The sequence below is a fragment of the Penaeus vannamei genome, chromosome 11 (genome assembly GCF_042767895.1).
Source record: "Penaeus vannamei isolate JL-2024 chromosome 11, ASM4276789v1, whole genome shotgun sequence".
NCBI classification, from domain to species: Eukaryota; Metazoa; Arthropoda; class Malacostraca; order Decapoda; family Penaeidae; genus Penaeus; species Penaeus vannamei.
In genome coordinates, this window is record NC_091559.1 from 22,923,697 (window position 1) to 22,937,586 (window position 13,890).

At 36.0% G+C, this 13,890-nt stretch overlaps 2 protein-coding genes across 2 annotated transcripts; both read right to left on the reverse strand.

The window, feature by feature from the left end:
- Positions 1-582: 582 nt before the first annotated feature.
- On the reverse strand, positions 583-5,227 carry LOC138863172 (zinc finger protein 513-like). The gene is made up of 2 exons (XM_070127114.1): positions 1,323-5,227; positions 583-1,031 (listed from the first exon to the last, which is right to left on the reverse strand). Exon 1 carries the CDS (start codon positions 1,881-1,883, stop codon positions 1,380-1,382), a length of 504 nt encoding a protein of 167 aa, XP_069983215.1. The 5' UTR covers positions 1,884-5,227; the 3' UTR covers positions 583-1,031; positions 1,323-1,379.
- A 3,704-nt stretch (positions 5,228-8,931) lies between these two features.
- Positions 8,932-11,945, reverse strand: LOC138863174 (gastrula zinc finger protein XlCGF9.1-like). Its single transcript, XM_070127115.1, has 2 exons — positions 11,433-11,945; positions 8,932-10,277 (listed from the first exon to the last, which is right to left on the reverse strand). The coding sequence occupies exons 1-2, from the start codon at positions 11,508-11,510 to the stop codon at positions 9,948-9,950; spliced, it is 408 nt and encodes a 135-aa protein (XP_069983216.1). The 5' UTR covers positions 11,511-11,945; the 3' UTR covers positions 8,932-9,947.
- Between the last annotated feature and the right edge of the window lie 1,945 nt (positions 11,946-13,890).

A 13,890-nucleotide genomic window follows, 5' to 3' on the forward strand; every position in this document is an offset into this window, starting at 1 on the left:
CGACTCACGCTGCGCCCACAGATCGGACACGTGACTGGCCGCCCACCCAACACCCGCCCACTGTACATCTGGGGGGCCGCCCACTGCAAAGAGACCCAACAGCGTCACTACCATGTACCAGCCAAGCAACTTCTTAAAAATGCACGCCAACAATGTGTAATTTCCCTGTCCCAACAAAAGAAGTCATTTTCCTCATCTTCAGTGTCAAGGAGTGATTTTGGCAGAACTGAAGCATTGAATAGGCAAAACTGACAGTACTGGTCCTTCCTCTTTCTTCAAAAAACAGATCATCTTTTCATCAAACTTTAAAATATCAGTGTCAATTAAAGCCTCTTTCTTTTGTCAGAAATTCCTGTCACAACTTATTCCAGTTCCATAAAACATGGAATAATCATAAATTTTCTTTCATCACCACCATAAGATGACACCTACAATATTCATCTTCTCAATTTTTCTTATTATGATTTTCATTTTGGCCATGAATCTTCAATGTTCTTTAAAAGCTTCCTACACTGCCACTTCCTACAGTGACCTTTAACAAAAATGATAAGACACACAAGGATAGAACAAAAACAAAAGAAATTAACTAAATCATTTTCTTCTTTTATTTTTACTTATCAAAAAATATACTGAGCCAGAAAAGTATTACTTTTCTGCAGTCTTTATATATTGCTCGCACTGTCAACTGTGGTTTGCGAGGGGTGCAGCGAACGTCTGGCGTGTGTTATCTGGTGTCGCTTCATTGAGCTGGCATCTTTACACCGAAAATCACAGTTTGCACAGGAGTACGGCATTTCACCAGTGTGCGTCCGAACATGGCGCCGCAAGTTGGAGCTAAGTCGCGAAGTGTAAGTACAGTAGGGACATTTGTGCTCGCTCGGTCTTCCTTGGTAAGTCGTCTGTATAGCCACCTGCAAACTGCGAGGGCCCAAGTGAGCAGGCTGCATGCCCATTTGACCCTCTTGTAAGCCTGAATGTACTTCTGGGTCTCGTCGCCCACTGCCAGATACCCATGGAGAACTGAGCACCAACTGCAAAGAGCACAACCTTGCTTTAGAAAGGGCACACGCCTAAATGCTCGGTAAAACTGGCTGCAACATTTACTATGCCTCAGTATCTATATATTCTTCAAGGCTATCCACTTTACATCTTCCACTATTTACATATTAATACAATTTGTCTACTTCCAAGCTTATCATTTTTTCTCTGAGACAGTTCACAGGCTACAGAAAAGAAAAACAACATAGTACTACAAATCCTACTTCCATCAAAAATGTACAAATGCAACACCTGACAGCAAAAATAATCAAGCCTATCCTTACCCAGGAAAAACACCCTGATCTTGCCTTCAATCTGAATGTGGGTTAAGAGTAATTTAATTACATGGCCGAATCTTGCCAGGGGTAAGTGGGTTGGGTAGCCATGGCAAAGGCATCCTGGGGCTGCACTGAATTATCGGGTGTATGATGTTTCCTTATGTGTTTCTTGATGCTGCTGCTCTCCCCAGAACGAAAAGGGCAGTGTGGGCATGCAAAGGGCTTCTCCCCACTATGGATTCGGATGTGCTTCTTCAGATTGCTCAGATCATTACACTTGTATTTACAATGGGGGCATTGGTGGGGTCTCTCTCCAGTGTGCGTGCGGACGTGGGTTTCCAGGTGCTGCCTTCGCTGGGCAACATAGCCACACAAGTGACACAGAAGGTGAGAGCTAGGTGCACCCCGGCTACTAACAACCTTCCCTCCGGCAACGCCAACGGTACCACCACCCACTGCAGCTGGGCTCTCACATGCCATAGCATCACCTTGTAGAGCTCTCTCATCACCCGCTACCCCGTCACTTTGTGAAGATGGCCACACCCACTGCAAAGAGACATTCCCCATTATTTCTCCTTTGCCTCAAAGTGCTGTAAAAACTCTCAAAGTTACTTCTTCTCACCAGGTAGAATGGCATGCGATCCTTTCCATTATTGTTTCCAATGTTTTTCATCAGAAGCTATAGCTGAAGTGTCATTTCTCTCATGGAATAAAAGGTTAAAACATCAGCAATACACTATTGGAAACCTATCTGGCAAAAATATCTTTAAAAATAATAATAATAATAATGGTAACAATTTACACAAAAACAAATACCTTTTAAAATAATGAAAAAAAACTATATAAATTGTGGAAAAGAAAACAATCAATACGAAAAATTATTCACTAAAAAACACAAAATCAAATGTTTTCACAATGCAGAAAATAGATTTACAACTTTTCCATTAATATTAATATCCAAACACCTGTTACTTGAATTCTGAATCTCACCTGACGAAATATAATTTACAAGTGTGTTACTTTTCCTTCTCCTTAATATTTTTGTTTGAATTTCATTCCCACTAAGAAACCATCACCATTGGTTCCCAGACAGAAAATGATAATTACCAAAAAATGATAATTACGTACAAAGGACATGCACATGGAGATAAAGCCTAAACAAATTGATTATCAGAACACCACACTTATACCAAACATCATCATGTGAAAATAGAACACAAACCCAACACCCTTCCTTACCCCAATGAACCACCCTGTTCTCACACCTCTAAAATTCATAGTTTTATCACAAAGCAACTTCCATATTATCCTGGAGTATCACAAGAGCCTAACCCTTCACCTCTCATTTCCAGATGTTTATACTCAAACATAATAATATTGAAAAAAATAAAGAAAAAATGAAAGTGTAACATACTTAAGTGCTTCCTCCTGTGAAGGATTATTAAAAAAAGGGTCAATCCTTTTAAAAAGCTCTTTACTTTGTTTTTACACTATGGCACATAAAATACATTTTCTTTTCTTAAATATCAGCAACAACTGAACTATCCTAAGTAGTCTACCTATGTTTTAATGCCTCAGAAGTGCCAAATAAAAATAAATATTTCGTTGATCAAGAAATTATGAGATCTCACTTTGTGCAAGTTGCAATAACTGTCCAATTATTATTCCAAAACTCATATTCTTGAAAAGCCAAGATGATTTCATAAAATGGCCTTAACTTTACAAGACAGAAGTGTAGTTGATAGGAAGACAATGGAGTTGAAGATGGGATATCAAATACAAAAAATTTTGTACATACAAAACAAACAACCTTACTTGCTCATTACCAAAGAGCTACAACTCACTCACGATTGAATTTTGCAAAAGAAACTTATGAACAATCGACAGTGAAGAGCCAATTTAGTTTCACAATAAATGGCTGAAAGCACTACTTTTTCATTTTGACATCAGACTTAACAATTAATCATTTAAAACAAAAACTTTTCTTTTGTAATTTTCTGACAAAATATCACAATATTCAAATGTGCTGTTGAATTTGTTATTATGGTAACATGACAATGTAAACAGCCGAAGGTTTTATTTTTTCAAAAAAACAAACTCACTCATGAGCATACATCACAAATGACTTGCTGGAATCCCTTAGTACAGAGATGTCCTAAAGCTCACTATTAATATAGAGAGGAAATCAAGCTCTCAAGCTTGTATGTATGTGAACTTGGGAACAGAATCTATATGAGACTCAGACTCTCTGAACCTTGTTATTCAATAAAACTATAGAGATCATTATAATAATATTTCACAAAACTTCTGTTTAAAACTTGGGGCATAAATATGTAAAATCAATTTTGAGGCTCTACAACTATGGCAATAATAGCATGAAAAAATAACCCAGTCAGAAGCTGCATTTTATCCAATATAACTGTTTTTTCAAAATTTTCAATGGTCAACTTGACTCCAAGATGTATTAACCACTAGAACAGATGCAAAATCATTTATCAATCAGTTTAAATGAACTATCAACTTCCACAAAATAATGGGGAAATGGGTGGTTTATTAACATTTACAATCTGTTAAACAATGTGATGAAAAAAATACAAAAAGTTTTAAATCATCTGCATTTATATATGCCTCTTACCTATTATCAACTTTCATGCTGTTACACCTTTGCCATGACCAAATTTCATGTCTTAGCACATATCCATTAAACTTTTACATACTGAACCTATTACCACAAATACAGTTGACATACTAGAAATAATAGAAACAAAGAGAAACATATGAACATAGAGACACAAAAAATTAACAATAACACAGATGTAGACAGACATCTGATTGTTACAATAGGTACATGTAAACAGGTAAGATTTATAGAGGGAGAAAAAAAGAGCTAACAAATGGATAAAAAGACAAACAGAATAGCCTAGCAGAATTTATTGATCTGCAAGCTAAGACTTCCAATCCCTGTTTGTAAACTGGTTTCTATAACTGACTGCCAAGTCTGTGTGCCACTATCCCTAAACCTCTGATCTTTTAATAAGTGTTGGCCTATATCAGCATTGTCAACAAGCACAACATATTTAGCTCTCAGGGTTCAGAATTGAATTGAAAGATTACAATGTTACCTTGGCATGCTTTCATTATTGCAACATGTTTCCTATGGTGCTTTGGGCCACACAGTGACTCTTCGCCCAAAGGCCTTGCCTTAACTGGACTACATGCTTGACTAAAAAAATAATATTGTTAGGTAAATAAATAATTGGACATAATCATAGTAAATAGTATTAATAAAGATCTATTAAATAATTTGGCTTCTTTCACAATAATAAACTTTATTATTGGCACTTTCTTCAGTTTAAAAATAACTGTCTGTCTTAAGAAGTTATCTAAAATCAAAATATATACATTCAATTTCATTTACCACAGAGAAAGCAAGGAAATATTGACCTATAAGCTAGCTGAAAAATAATTTCTTACAATTTTCCTTTTCAACCAATCACACATAACATTCCTCAGCAGTTTAAAAAGCATTAAAACTTCCCTTCTTAATCTAATTTGGGGAATGCTGGCTAGGGAAGTGTCCCTGGCTGAGCGAAGAAGCAGAAGCCACAGCCGCAGCAGCAGCGGCGGCCTGGCTCCGTAAACTCCGAGACTGTTCCAGGTGCTCTGAGCTCTGACCGCAAGGGCTGGAGGACCTCGGGTGGACATCAGTCAACTGACTGTGCCTGCTGGCAATGTGCAGTCTCATACTGTTCCGCCTCGCACTACGGTGGGGACAAAATGGACACTGGTATCTCTTCTGCCCTGTGTGTGTGTCCATGTGCTTCTTAAGGTCATTAGTCTTGATGCAGGAGTATGGACAAAGGTTACACTTGAGTGGCCTCTCCCCAGTGTGAATCATCACATGCTGCCGTAGGTGGTAGGGGTTCCTCGCCAATAGTCCGCAGTGCCTACACCTAAGCCCCTGCGACGCGTCACACCCCTGGGGAGACAACACGTGTTACTCCACCCTCAGCTTTATGATATACAACCACCGTGGGCAATCAGGTTACAAAGTCGAGATAGGTTGGTTTTCGTGTAACTCGTGTTCATACAACTTCTATTACAGGAAATCAGTACTTCACATTATGAAAAAAAAATTGAGAAATATTTCCCCCAACCAAATGGAAGCTATACTCACACACACAAAAAGAATTATAAGAGAGAGAGAGAGAGAGAGAGAGAAAAAAGAAAATACAACTGTACAAATATTCACAGCCAGTGTTAAAACATCAAGAGTGGATTTTCCTTTCCCTTAGCCCACTTTCTACAAAGCCATTCTTGTTGGTAACTGCACTGCAACAATGTGTTAACCATTATAAAAAAAATAAACAAATGAAAAAAATAATAATAATAATAATAATAGAAGAAATTAAAAATATTCCCACCAACTTACCCAACATTCTAAGAAAGCAAACAAACGACCATTTTCCTTCTCTCAAGCTTGCCTAAAACAGGATATGCAATGATAAACAACTAAGATACTGATTTGTTTTATTGAAAAACAAATACTTGCTTTGGCATTCCATTCCATTCCACAAAGAGGATATGCACAGTGTGTAGGACTCCACAAAATGTCTAACAAAGTGTGCCTCAAATCTTGAAATATTTTTACCACAAAATTTATCAGCTGAGAACATCTACTTTTAAGCACTGTAATGTTAAAATATCAAAAGGTTGTTCCACTTTGGATACATTCAACATCCATTATGTTACCATACAACTTAAAATCACATACATCTCACTATATTGCATCTCACTAGATCTGGCTTCATCCAAGATTATTTCAATCTACAAAAACTTCTCTCAGGAACAAGCTGATGATTCCTGTAAGCCAATGCCTTTGCACAGCTGCCTTCATTTCACTTCACTAGCAGCACACACTGCCCTAGTTCCTCAGAACCCTAAATAAATTCTGCTATCCCATGACACTGGTATTCTAATGCACCTTTAGCACCATGTCCACTGCTGGCTTTTCATTGTGCATCTCCCATGGGCAGCCAGTTCATACTGTGGCGCCGCTGCATGTGGGACTTAACATTCCATTTAAGAAGGCTGCGGAAGGGGCAATATGGACACTTGTGAGGTTTCTCCCCGGTGTGGATGCGCATGTGGCGCTTCAGGTGATCCCGCCGGCTGCTGGCCCGCCCACACACCGGACAACGTAGTTGTCCACCCTCCTCACCCCTAGGCTCACCCATAGGGCCACCAACTGGCTCACACGCCAGCATCCGCCCAGCTTCTTCAAGCTGCAAAGAAACAGCCTCCGTCAGTAGTGTACCTACTTCAGATCCACTTAGTGGGAATCCTTTTTAGTTCTTTAATGCAGACATTCTTCTAGCCCTTCCCTTGACCTCCTCCCTTCCACATTTCTAAGACCTCCCCCACACCATTTCCTTTGAAGTTTTGTATTGTTCCATACAATCAGCACACCAGCCAATTTGCAAAAGTAGCTTTGCCTTTTTATAACCCAAAACTCCCCCTCACATTTATAATTAAGTAAATAAACCCATCAAATAACTAATGCCTTGCAATATATACCGTTTTCTTTCTATAAAAATCAATTCAACTTTCATTCAATCACATGCTATACTGATCATTCACAAATTACTGAAGTATAAATATGTACACATCAGAAACATTCAACTAATATAATATAGATTTTCTATCAATATTCATTTCTCCCTTTCTCCTCCATATATACTCAACTTGTAAACTGCACGAGATATCTCAAAATGCTAAAAGAACAACTACAAATAATATCTCAAGGTGATAGATGTTCCAAGCAGCATTTCAAATATTTCTGCTAAGCCCGGCTAAAATCCAATGAACCTATCTGAAGTAACAATTTTCTCGTTGACACCATCCCACTCAAACAACAAGTTATCAGCTCCCCTTACACTAGCCTCCCAGTCACACTGACCCCACCTCCAAATAAAAACTGTTTCTAGAAATACATTTTTTGGCTGTTTGCTGCACATTTTGCAGTCCTGAAAGTTTAACTGTGCAGTTGCAGGGTTAACCCACTTGCAACAGGTGTCACACATATGAGACACCTGGAGCTTGCGCTCTGATTCTGTCACCTGTGACGCTCAGGTAAGTCCGGGAACCTGCCCGCACGCCAATTTTGAAGCCACCCGGATAAGATTATCTTCGGCTTGAAAATGTACAATCGCAAGTGGATTAATAATCATTCGAGGTCACCTTGAGCTATTTTTAAAATTCTACTTTTAAAGACAACTTTCAAGAACATTCTTTCCAAAAAGTTACCTTCACTTTCTTCATTCATATTTAGGAATGAGCATCCTTGACTATGGCAACAGCCTCTTTTCCTCTCTCATTATTTTCCCTAAACTTTCTTCTTTTCAGATTAATTTGTCTACAACCTGCCTGTAATTAGGCTTCTAAGATGTGTGCAAACTTGCTCATGAAATTCAGTATAACTTGTCAATCAAATTTTCCAGACATTCATCAATGGAGTAAAGAGCCAAGTTCTTAAAGACTATAAATTTTGATTTCTATGATCCACAAATAATAATTTGCTTGATAGGAATAAACAGGCATTAGCAGATTGACACTAGATGAGCCTGTTCACCAAATTTTTTTTTTTTATCCATACTAGATAAAATGTAAGTGCACTTCATGGCAAGTCTCGTAATGATAACTCGTCATTCTCAGATGTAAATTCCTTCCCTTTGCTCATGTTTCAAAAAGCTAACAAAATAGTTTAACTCCTAAATCGTATGCAATTTCATATTAACAGTAATAGTAATGACTAAACACAAACTTTTCTTTCCTTTGAAATATCTTTGACAGAATAAAAATATCCACCCCTCCCCCCCCAACACATCCCGACGTAATTCATGTTTTTCTCTCTGGTAAAAGTTCCACAACCCACAAATGCTAACCAGAACACTTTGGAAATAAGGGGAACAACTTTATAGCCAGAGTCCTGGTCAAAATTTTCATTCGAGAGTACCTAAATGTAAAAGGCAGCTTTCATCCGCATTTCAAACGACTATAGAAGATACAGAAAATGAATAAGCGCAAACCAAGTTTCACAGAAGGCATGATATGTTTCAGAAGCAAAGTGAATTGTATTATCACAGTTTTTCTTAAGCTCATATGAACACAGCAATAGGTTTTTGACATTCATAGATTCAATCATTTTTCCCAACAATTTTGTTCTCCATCATCCTATGGCAATGTAGTCGGTTTCCTTTAGTAATACGAATCTCATGCTCATCTGATTCTAGAAGGGAAATCCTAATATCAAATGGACAAAAAAAGGACTAAATCTAAAACAAATTAATTCCATTTTTTAGTGTTCTCCTTAATCATTTTCATTATTCCTTGGTCTGTTTTGATTTCTATATTACGAAAAATATCAGCAAATATTACTATATACAAGAAACGAACAGCAATCTTCCGTAAAACCATACCTACACTTTTCAAATTGAAAAGTGGTTCAATTACAAATAAAAATGAGAAAAATCTGAATACAAGAGTGCCAAACACAGGTTTTACACTACACCCGACTTCTTTAAAACTAACTGGAATATAAATGAAAGGACAGAAGTTCTATTACAATATCAAACTTTATTATCTTTCCCAACAAAAAGGAAAAAAAAAATATTTTTCAAGAGTACAAAAAATAACTTGAATATCACAGAGCCAACAAGATTCTTGATGACCTTTTAGCCTTATTGAAACACAGCTTCAATAAATACCAGAATACATGGTATTCTGCAGATTCTCTTATTGTTGCAAAGAATAAGTTAAATTGGGCTGTTACCCTCATACTTTATACATTGGTCTATTTACTTTGAAAACCCTACCAACTGATTAATACTGGTTATAATGGAAAAAAAATATACATCATATTCACAACTCCAAAACAAGGTCCTCAGAGGTGACAAACCCCTTACGGATAATGCATCAAAATGCAATATTGGAGTAACCGAAGTAAACTGTCACTCCTGATAAACCCTGATTTGATACATTATATAAGAAAAAATAATAATAAAATATCAAAAAGATCATACAGATGATGATGATGATGATAATAAAAATAATAATAATAATAACAAAAATATTAATTATAATAATAACTATAATACTTATAATTATAATAATTATAATTGAAATAATAATAATTATAATAATTATAATTGAAATAATTATAATTATAACAATTATACTAATAATTATAGTTGAAATAATAATAATAATAATAATAATAACAATGATATTATCAATATTATCGTTATTATTATCATTATTAATGATAATAATGATAATGATAATGGTAATAATAAAAATAATAATAATAATAATAATAATAATAATAATAATAATAATAATACCAACAACAATATAAAAGATATTAATAATAATAATAATAACAACAATAACAATAATGCTAATGATAATAACAATAACTATGATGATAATAATAATAATAATAATAATGAAAACAATGAAAACAATGAAAATTAATAATAATAATAATAATAATAATAATAATAATAATAATAAAAACATCATCATCACTAATAGACTTGGAAATAATTCAACCTTCCTCTAAACAAACATCTAGCTCAATGTGTGCGTCGGTGGCGTAGCTGCACATCGCATAACGTGCTTCTTCATATTGCTTCGGTCATTTGATCTTCTGCCACAACGAGGACAAATATAATTTTTGACACCGGTGTGCACAATTACGTGTCTGCGGAAGTTGCTCCGGTCATTGGTCCCATAGTTACAGAAGGGGCAACGAAACTTAGCTACAGCTGAGGGCGAGTGTGTGGCACAGTGCACAAGCCACTGAGCCTGCCAAGCGAACTCCTGGCCACACACAGAACAGGTGTAAGGGCCAGGGTCGTCACCCGTCACTCCGCTACCTGCCACTCGGCCATCACCCACCTACGGAGAGGAGACACATTGTAGCAGCCGCCTGAGCCATTATGCTATTGTACCACCACCTTCCTCTCAATCTACACTTGACAAGAAGCAATCAGATTCAAAGGGCAAGTCATCAACTACTACACCAGTTCTAATTTACTTGAAAGGGTCCCAGAGATAAAAATGATATGCGCATACAAGGAAGACATCAGTGAGTACCTTATGTAAAGTCTACTGCCTAATTAAGCTGGGGGGATTTAACAAAAAAAAAAAAAGTACCTACAAGGCATTAAAAAAAAAAATACTGCCAGGGTAAATCTCTTCCCACAAGTGCCAACCTTCTTATACTCAATCCATATTTAGCAGCTGATCGCTTCAAATAGTCAACAATATCATTTCTCAATTTTTTCCTTAGAAGAATATTCCCCCTAGTATCAGACTTCAGTATATTGATTTCTTGAATTACAATAATTACTCTTGCTAATATTAAATAATCATGTGAAAAAAAAAATCTAATTAAACTTAAACTCAGAAGATGAATGGAGTATGTCTGGGTATGAAAGTTTGTCAGTCAGTGTAGATGCATGTAGTGAGAATTTCTTTCTGCTTTATGTATGTATGTATGTATGTATATATATATATATATATATATATATATATATATATATATATATATATATATATATATATATATATATATATATACACACACACACACACTTGAACATGAGGGGACAGAGTCATACACTTATGTTCTTGGATTCCCACACCAAGTCATCTAAACACATATCTTTTTATGTATCTCTAAAATTTGTAAACATTTCCATAAAAAGATTTCCAAACCCAAGCACAACCCAATCGCAATTACAATAACAATGAGTTATCCTGGAATCTTTTCTCTTGCACGCAGACAGTCAACGAATCAGACCCCAACTCACTCTCATTAGGGTGAACACAATCATTCATTCATTTACCGCAACCAAACTTTCAAGTTCAGAAACACTTTCTAAACATGTCCAAAATAATATATCCTCCACCTGTTTTCATGTCACGCTGTTGTTCATTTATTTGCCTTTTATTCATCCCTCTGCTTACATGCCTCCCTAAATCCAATTACTTTTGTTTACGTTTGTAAATCAGACAAGTTATTCAGGAAACTCAAAGAATTGAACTTACAATTTGGTAACGATCTTTCTGTGAGTTAACCATGTTGACCAAGCACCAACGATCCAAATTTTTCACTCGGTGCAACATTATCTATTGTGCTTTTGGGGTTGTTCTCAGGAGTCCCCGAAGTTCCCTTTGGAAGATGCCCGCACCATACTAATTTTGAGTTCCTCTACAAGTCTTGAGAGGATACTATATCATGGTTTTGCACTCTACAGGAATCATGTGAGAGCTTAAGCAAACATCTGTGAGTTGTCTAGTTTATTGTCAACATCACGTGAGGGGCAGGGTATACAAGCAGTGGAGACATGTGATGTGTATTCTTCCTTGGGCAGTGGACTACCAATAACTTCACTTCTGCATAAAAAAAAATATTCTATTACACTATTCCAAATACTAGTTAGCAACAAAATACAATAAATTTACTACGTGAACAAAATTGCAGGTTACAACTAACCTTCATGATAAAGATAGCTTTTCTATACATTATCCATGTCAATAACATTAAGAATCATAAAATTAAATGTGGGGGTGGTAGAAGTGATAAAAGCACTGATGATGATATTAACGGTAAGTTTAATTTTTAAAAATAATTGCAATAATAAAAATAATAACAAGAATTACAATAACAATTTTAACAACAATAATAATAACATTAGCAATACAGCAACTAACTACCATTATTGTCATCAATAAACTGATAATGTCACTATTAACAATAAACGCAACAACAATAATAACAAAATATGTATATATCAGTCAATAGTAACTGCAATCATAAACATACAGCAACATTAGAATGCATCACGAGCACAGACACCCAACCCCACCAAAATTTCAATTTCCGTAAGTCTACCACAATTTTTAGGAGGTACGGAATTCCTGAGCAGACCCGATTTCTAAGATGAACTGCACTGGCAATATAACATCTTAGATTTGTCTGAGGATCCAGTTACTGCCAAAATATAATCAATGGTTGGTTGACCACTGGCAAACCATCTAAGAATTCCCAGTCATGATTCATTAGCTCCCTTAATATAAAAGATGATGATGGATGATGGATGATGGATGATGATGGATGATGATGGATGATGATGATGATGATGGATGATGATGATGGATGATGATGATGATGATGATGATGGATGATGATGATGATGGAAACAACAATGTTACGGTAATAGCTGGAAAGCACTCAACAATTGCTAAAAAATCCAGTTTCAAGACACACAAGTATATCGCATTTTATCGCAGGAAAACAGCTTCTAAGCAGATGCAATTTGTTGGATGAACTACACGAGCAACAAGTCTTTTGATAGCATCTTAGATCTGTCTATAGTTACAGTCACCACCAAAACTTGACGGACAAGTCAATAGACCATTCCCAACACAGCCAAAAAAAATCCACCATAATTCATCGCCAACTTTTTAAAACATTAAACAGCATAGAATTCAACAGAACACCAAATTATATTATGTTATAATATACAACCAAGGACATTCTTACCATCCCAGAGGGAGAGGGGAAGGGAGGGGGGGGAAGGGGGGGGGGAGAGAGAGAGAGTGAGAGAGAGAGAGAGAGAGAGAGAGAGAGAGAGAGAGAGAGAGAGAGAGAGAGAGAGAGAGAGAGAGAGAGAGAGAGAAAGCAAACTCCTTGCCAGCCCACATTTTGTGTATTACTAATACATATTAGTAATAAAAAGCAGTAACACTAGCAAAGTATCATAAATTTATATCCTATTCATATCTAAAAAAAAAAAAAAATCAATATTTATTAAACTTTGTTTTTACAAATATCAGCTTTACTACTAATGGATATCATGATCATATTGGCATATGATACACGGTATCTCAAAATTTATAATCGCATTTCAACGGTATCTCAAAATTTATAATCGCATTTCAACGGTATCTCAAAATTTATAATCGCATTTCAACGGTATCTCAAAATTTATAATCGCATTTCAACGGTATCTCAAAATTTATAATCGCATTTCATTCACCAGGAGACAAGCATAGTTTCATTTCAAAGTTATCCTTTTGATGAGAATACCAATACCAATAAAGAAGAAGAAAAGAAAATTGAACGAGAAAAAAAAATTTGAATGAGTTTCCAACTTCTTAAATACTTCACTATCGACAGTTTCCTTTTACTGGGTTTCCTACCGTGAACAAACACCACTGCAAAAAGGTTTTCAGCATACTCGTTTCCTTGTTTGTCCCTTCGTCGTTTAATTACTATCTGAACAGAAATCACTGGCTCTTATGTCCCACGCCTTTCACCTCCCATTCCACATAAGTTTATCTTTACAAAGTTCGTACAACTTAATATAAGAGATCCCAGTAAAGCGTAATGTGTCTTGAGATGACATACATACATACGCAGATCAGAAAGTTTGCAGAATTGTTCCCAATCATATATGCCCATTCATTACTGGCAAAACAAACATATCCTATAATATGTATT

Coding starts and splice junctions, on each gene's coding strand:
- LOC138863172 (XM_070127114.1), bottom strand. CDS start 1,883: ATGGGGAATGTCTCTTTGCAGTGGGTGTGGCCATCTTCACAAAGTGAC.
- LOC138863174 (XM_070127115.1), bottom strand. CDS start 11,510: ATGTTGCACCGAGTGAAAAATTTGGATCGTTGGTGCTTGGTCAACATG. Junction 10,278..11,432: donor AGAAAGATCGTTACCAAATT/GTAAGTTCAATT, acceptor TCCTCTCCGTAG/GTGGGTGATGGCCGAGTGGC.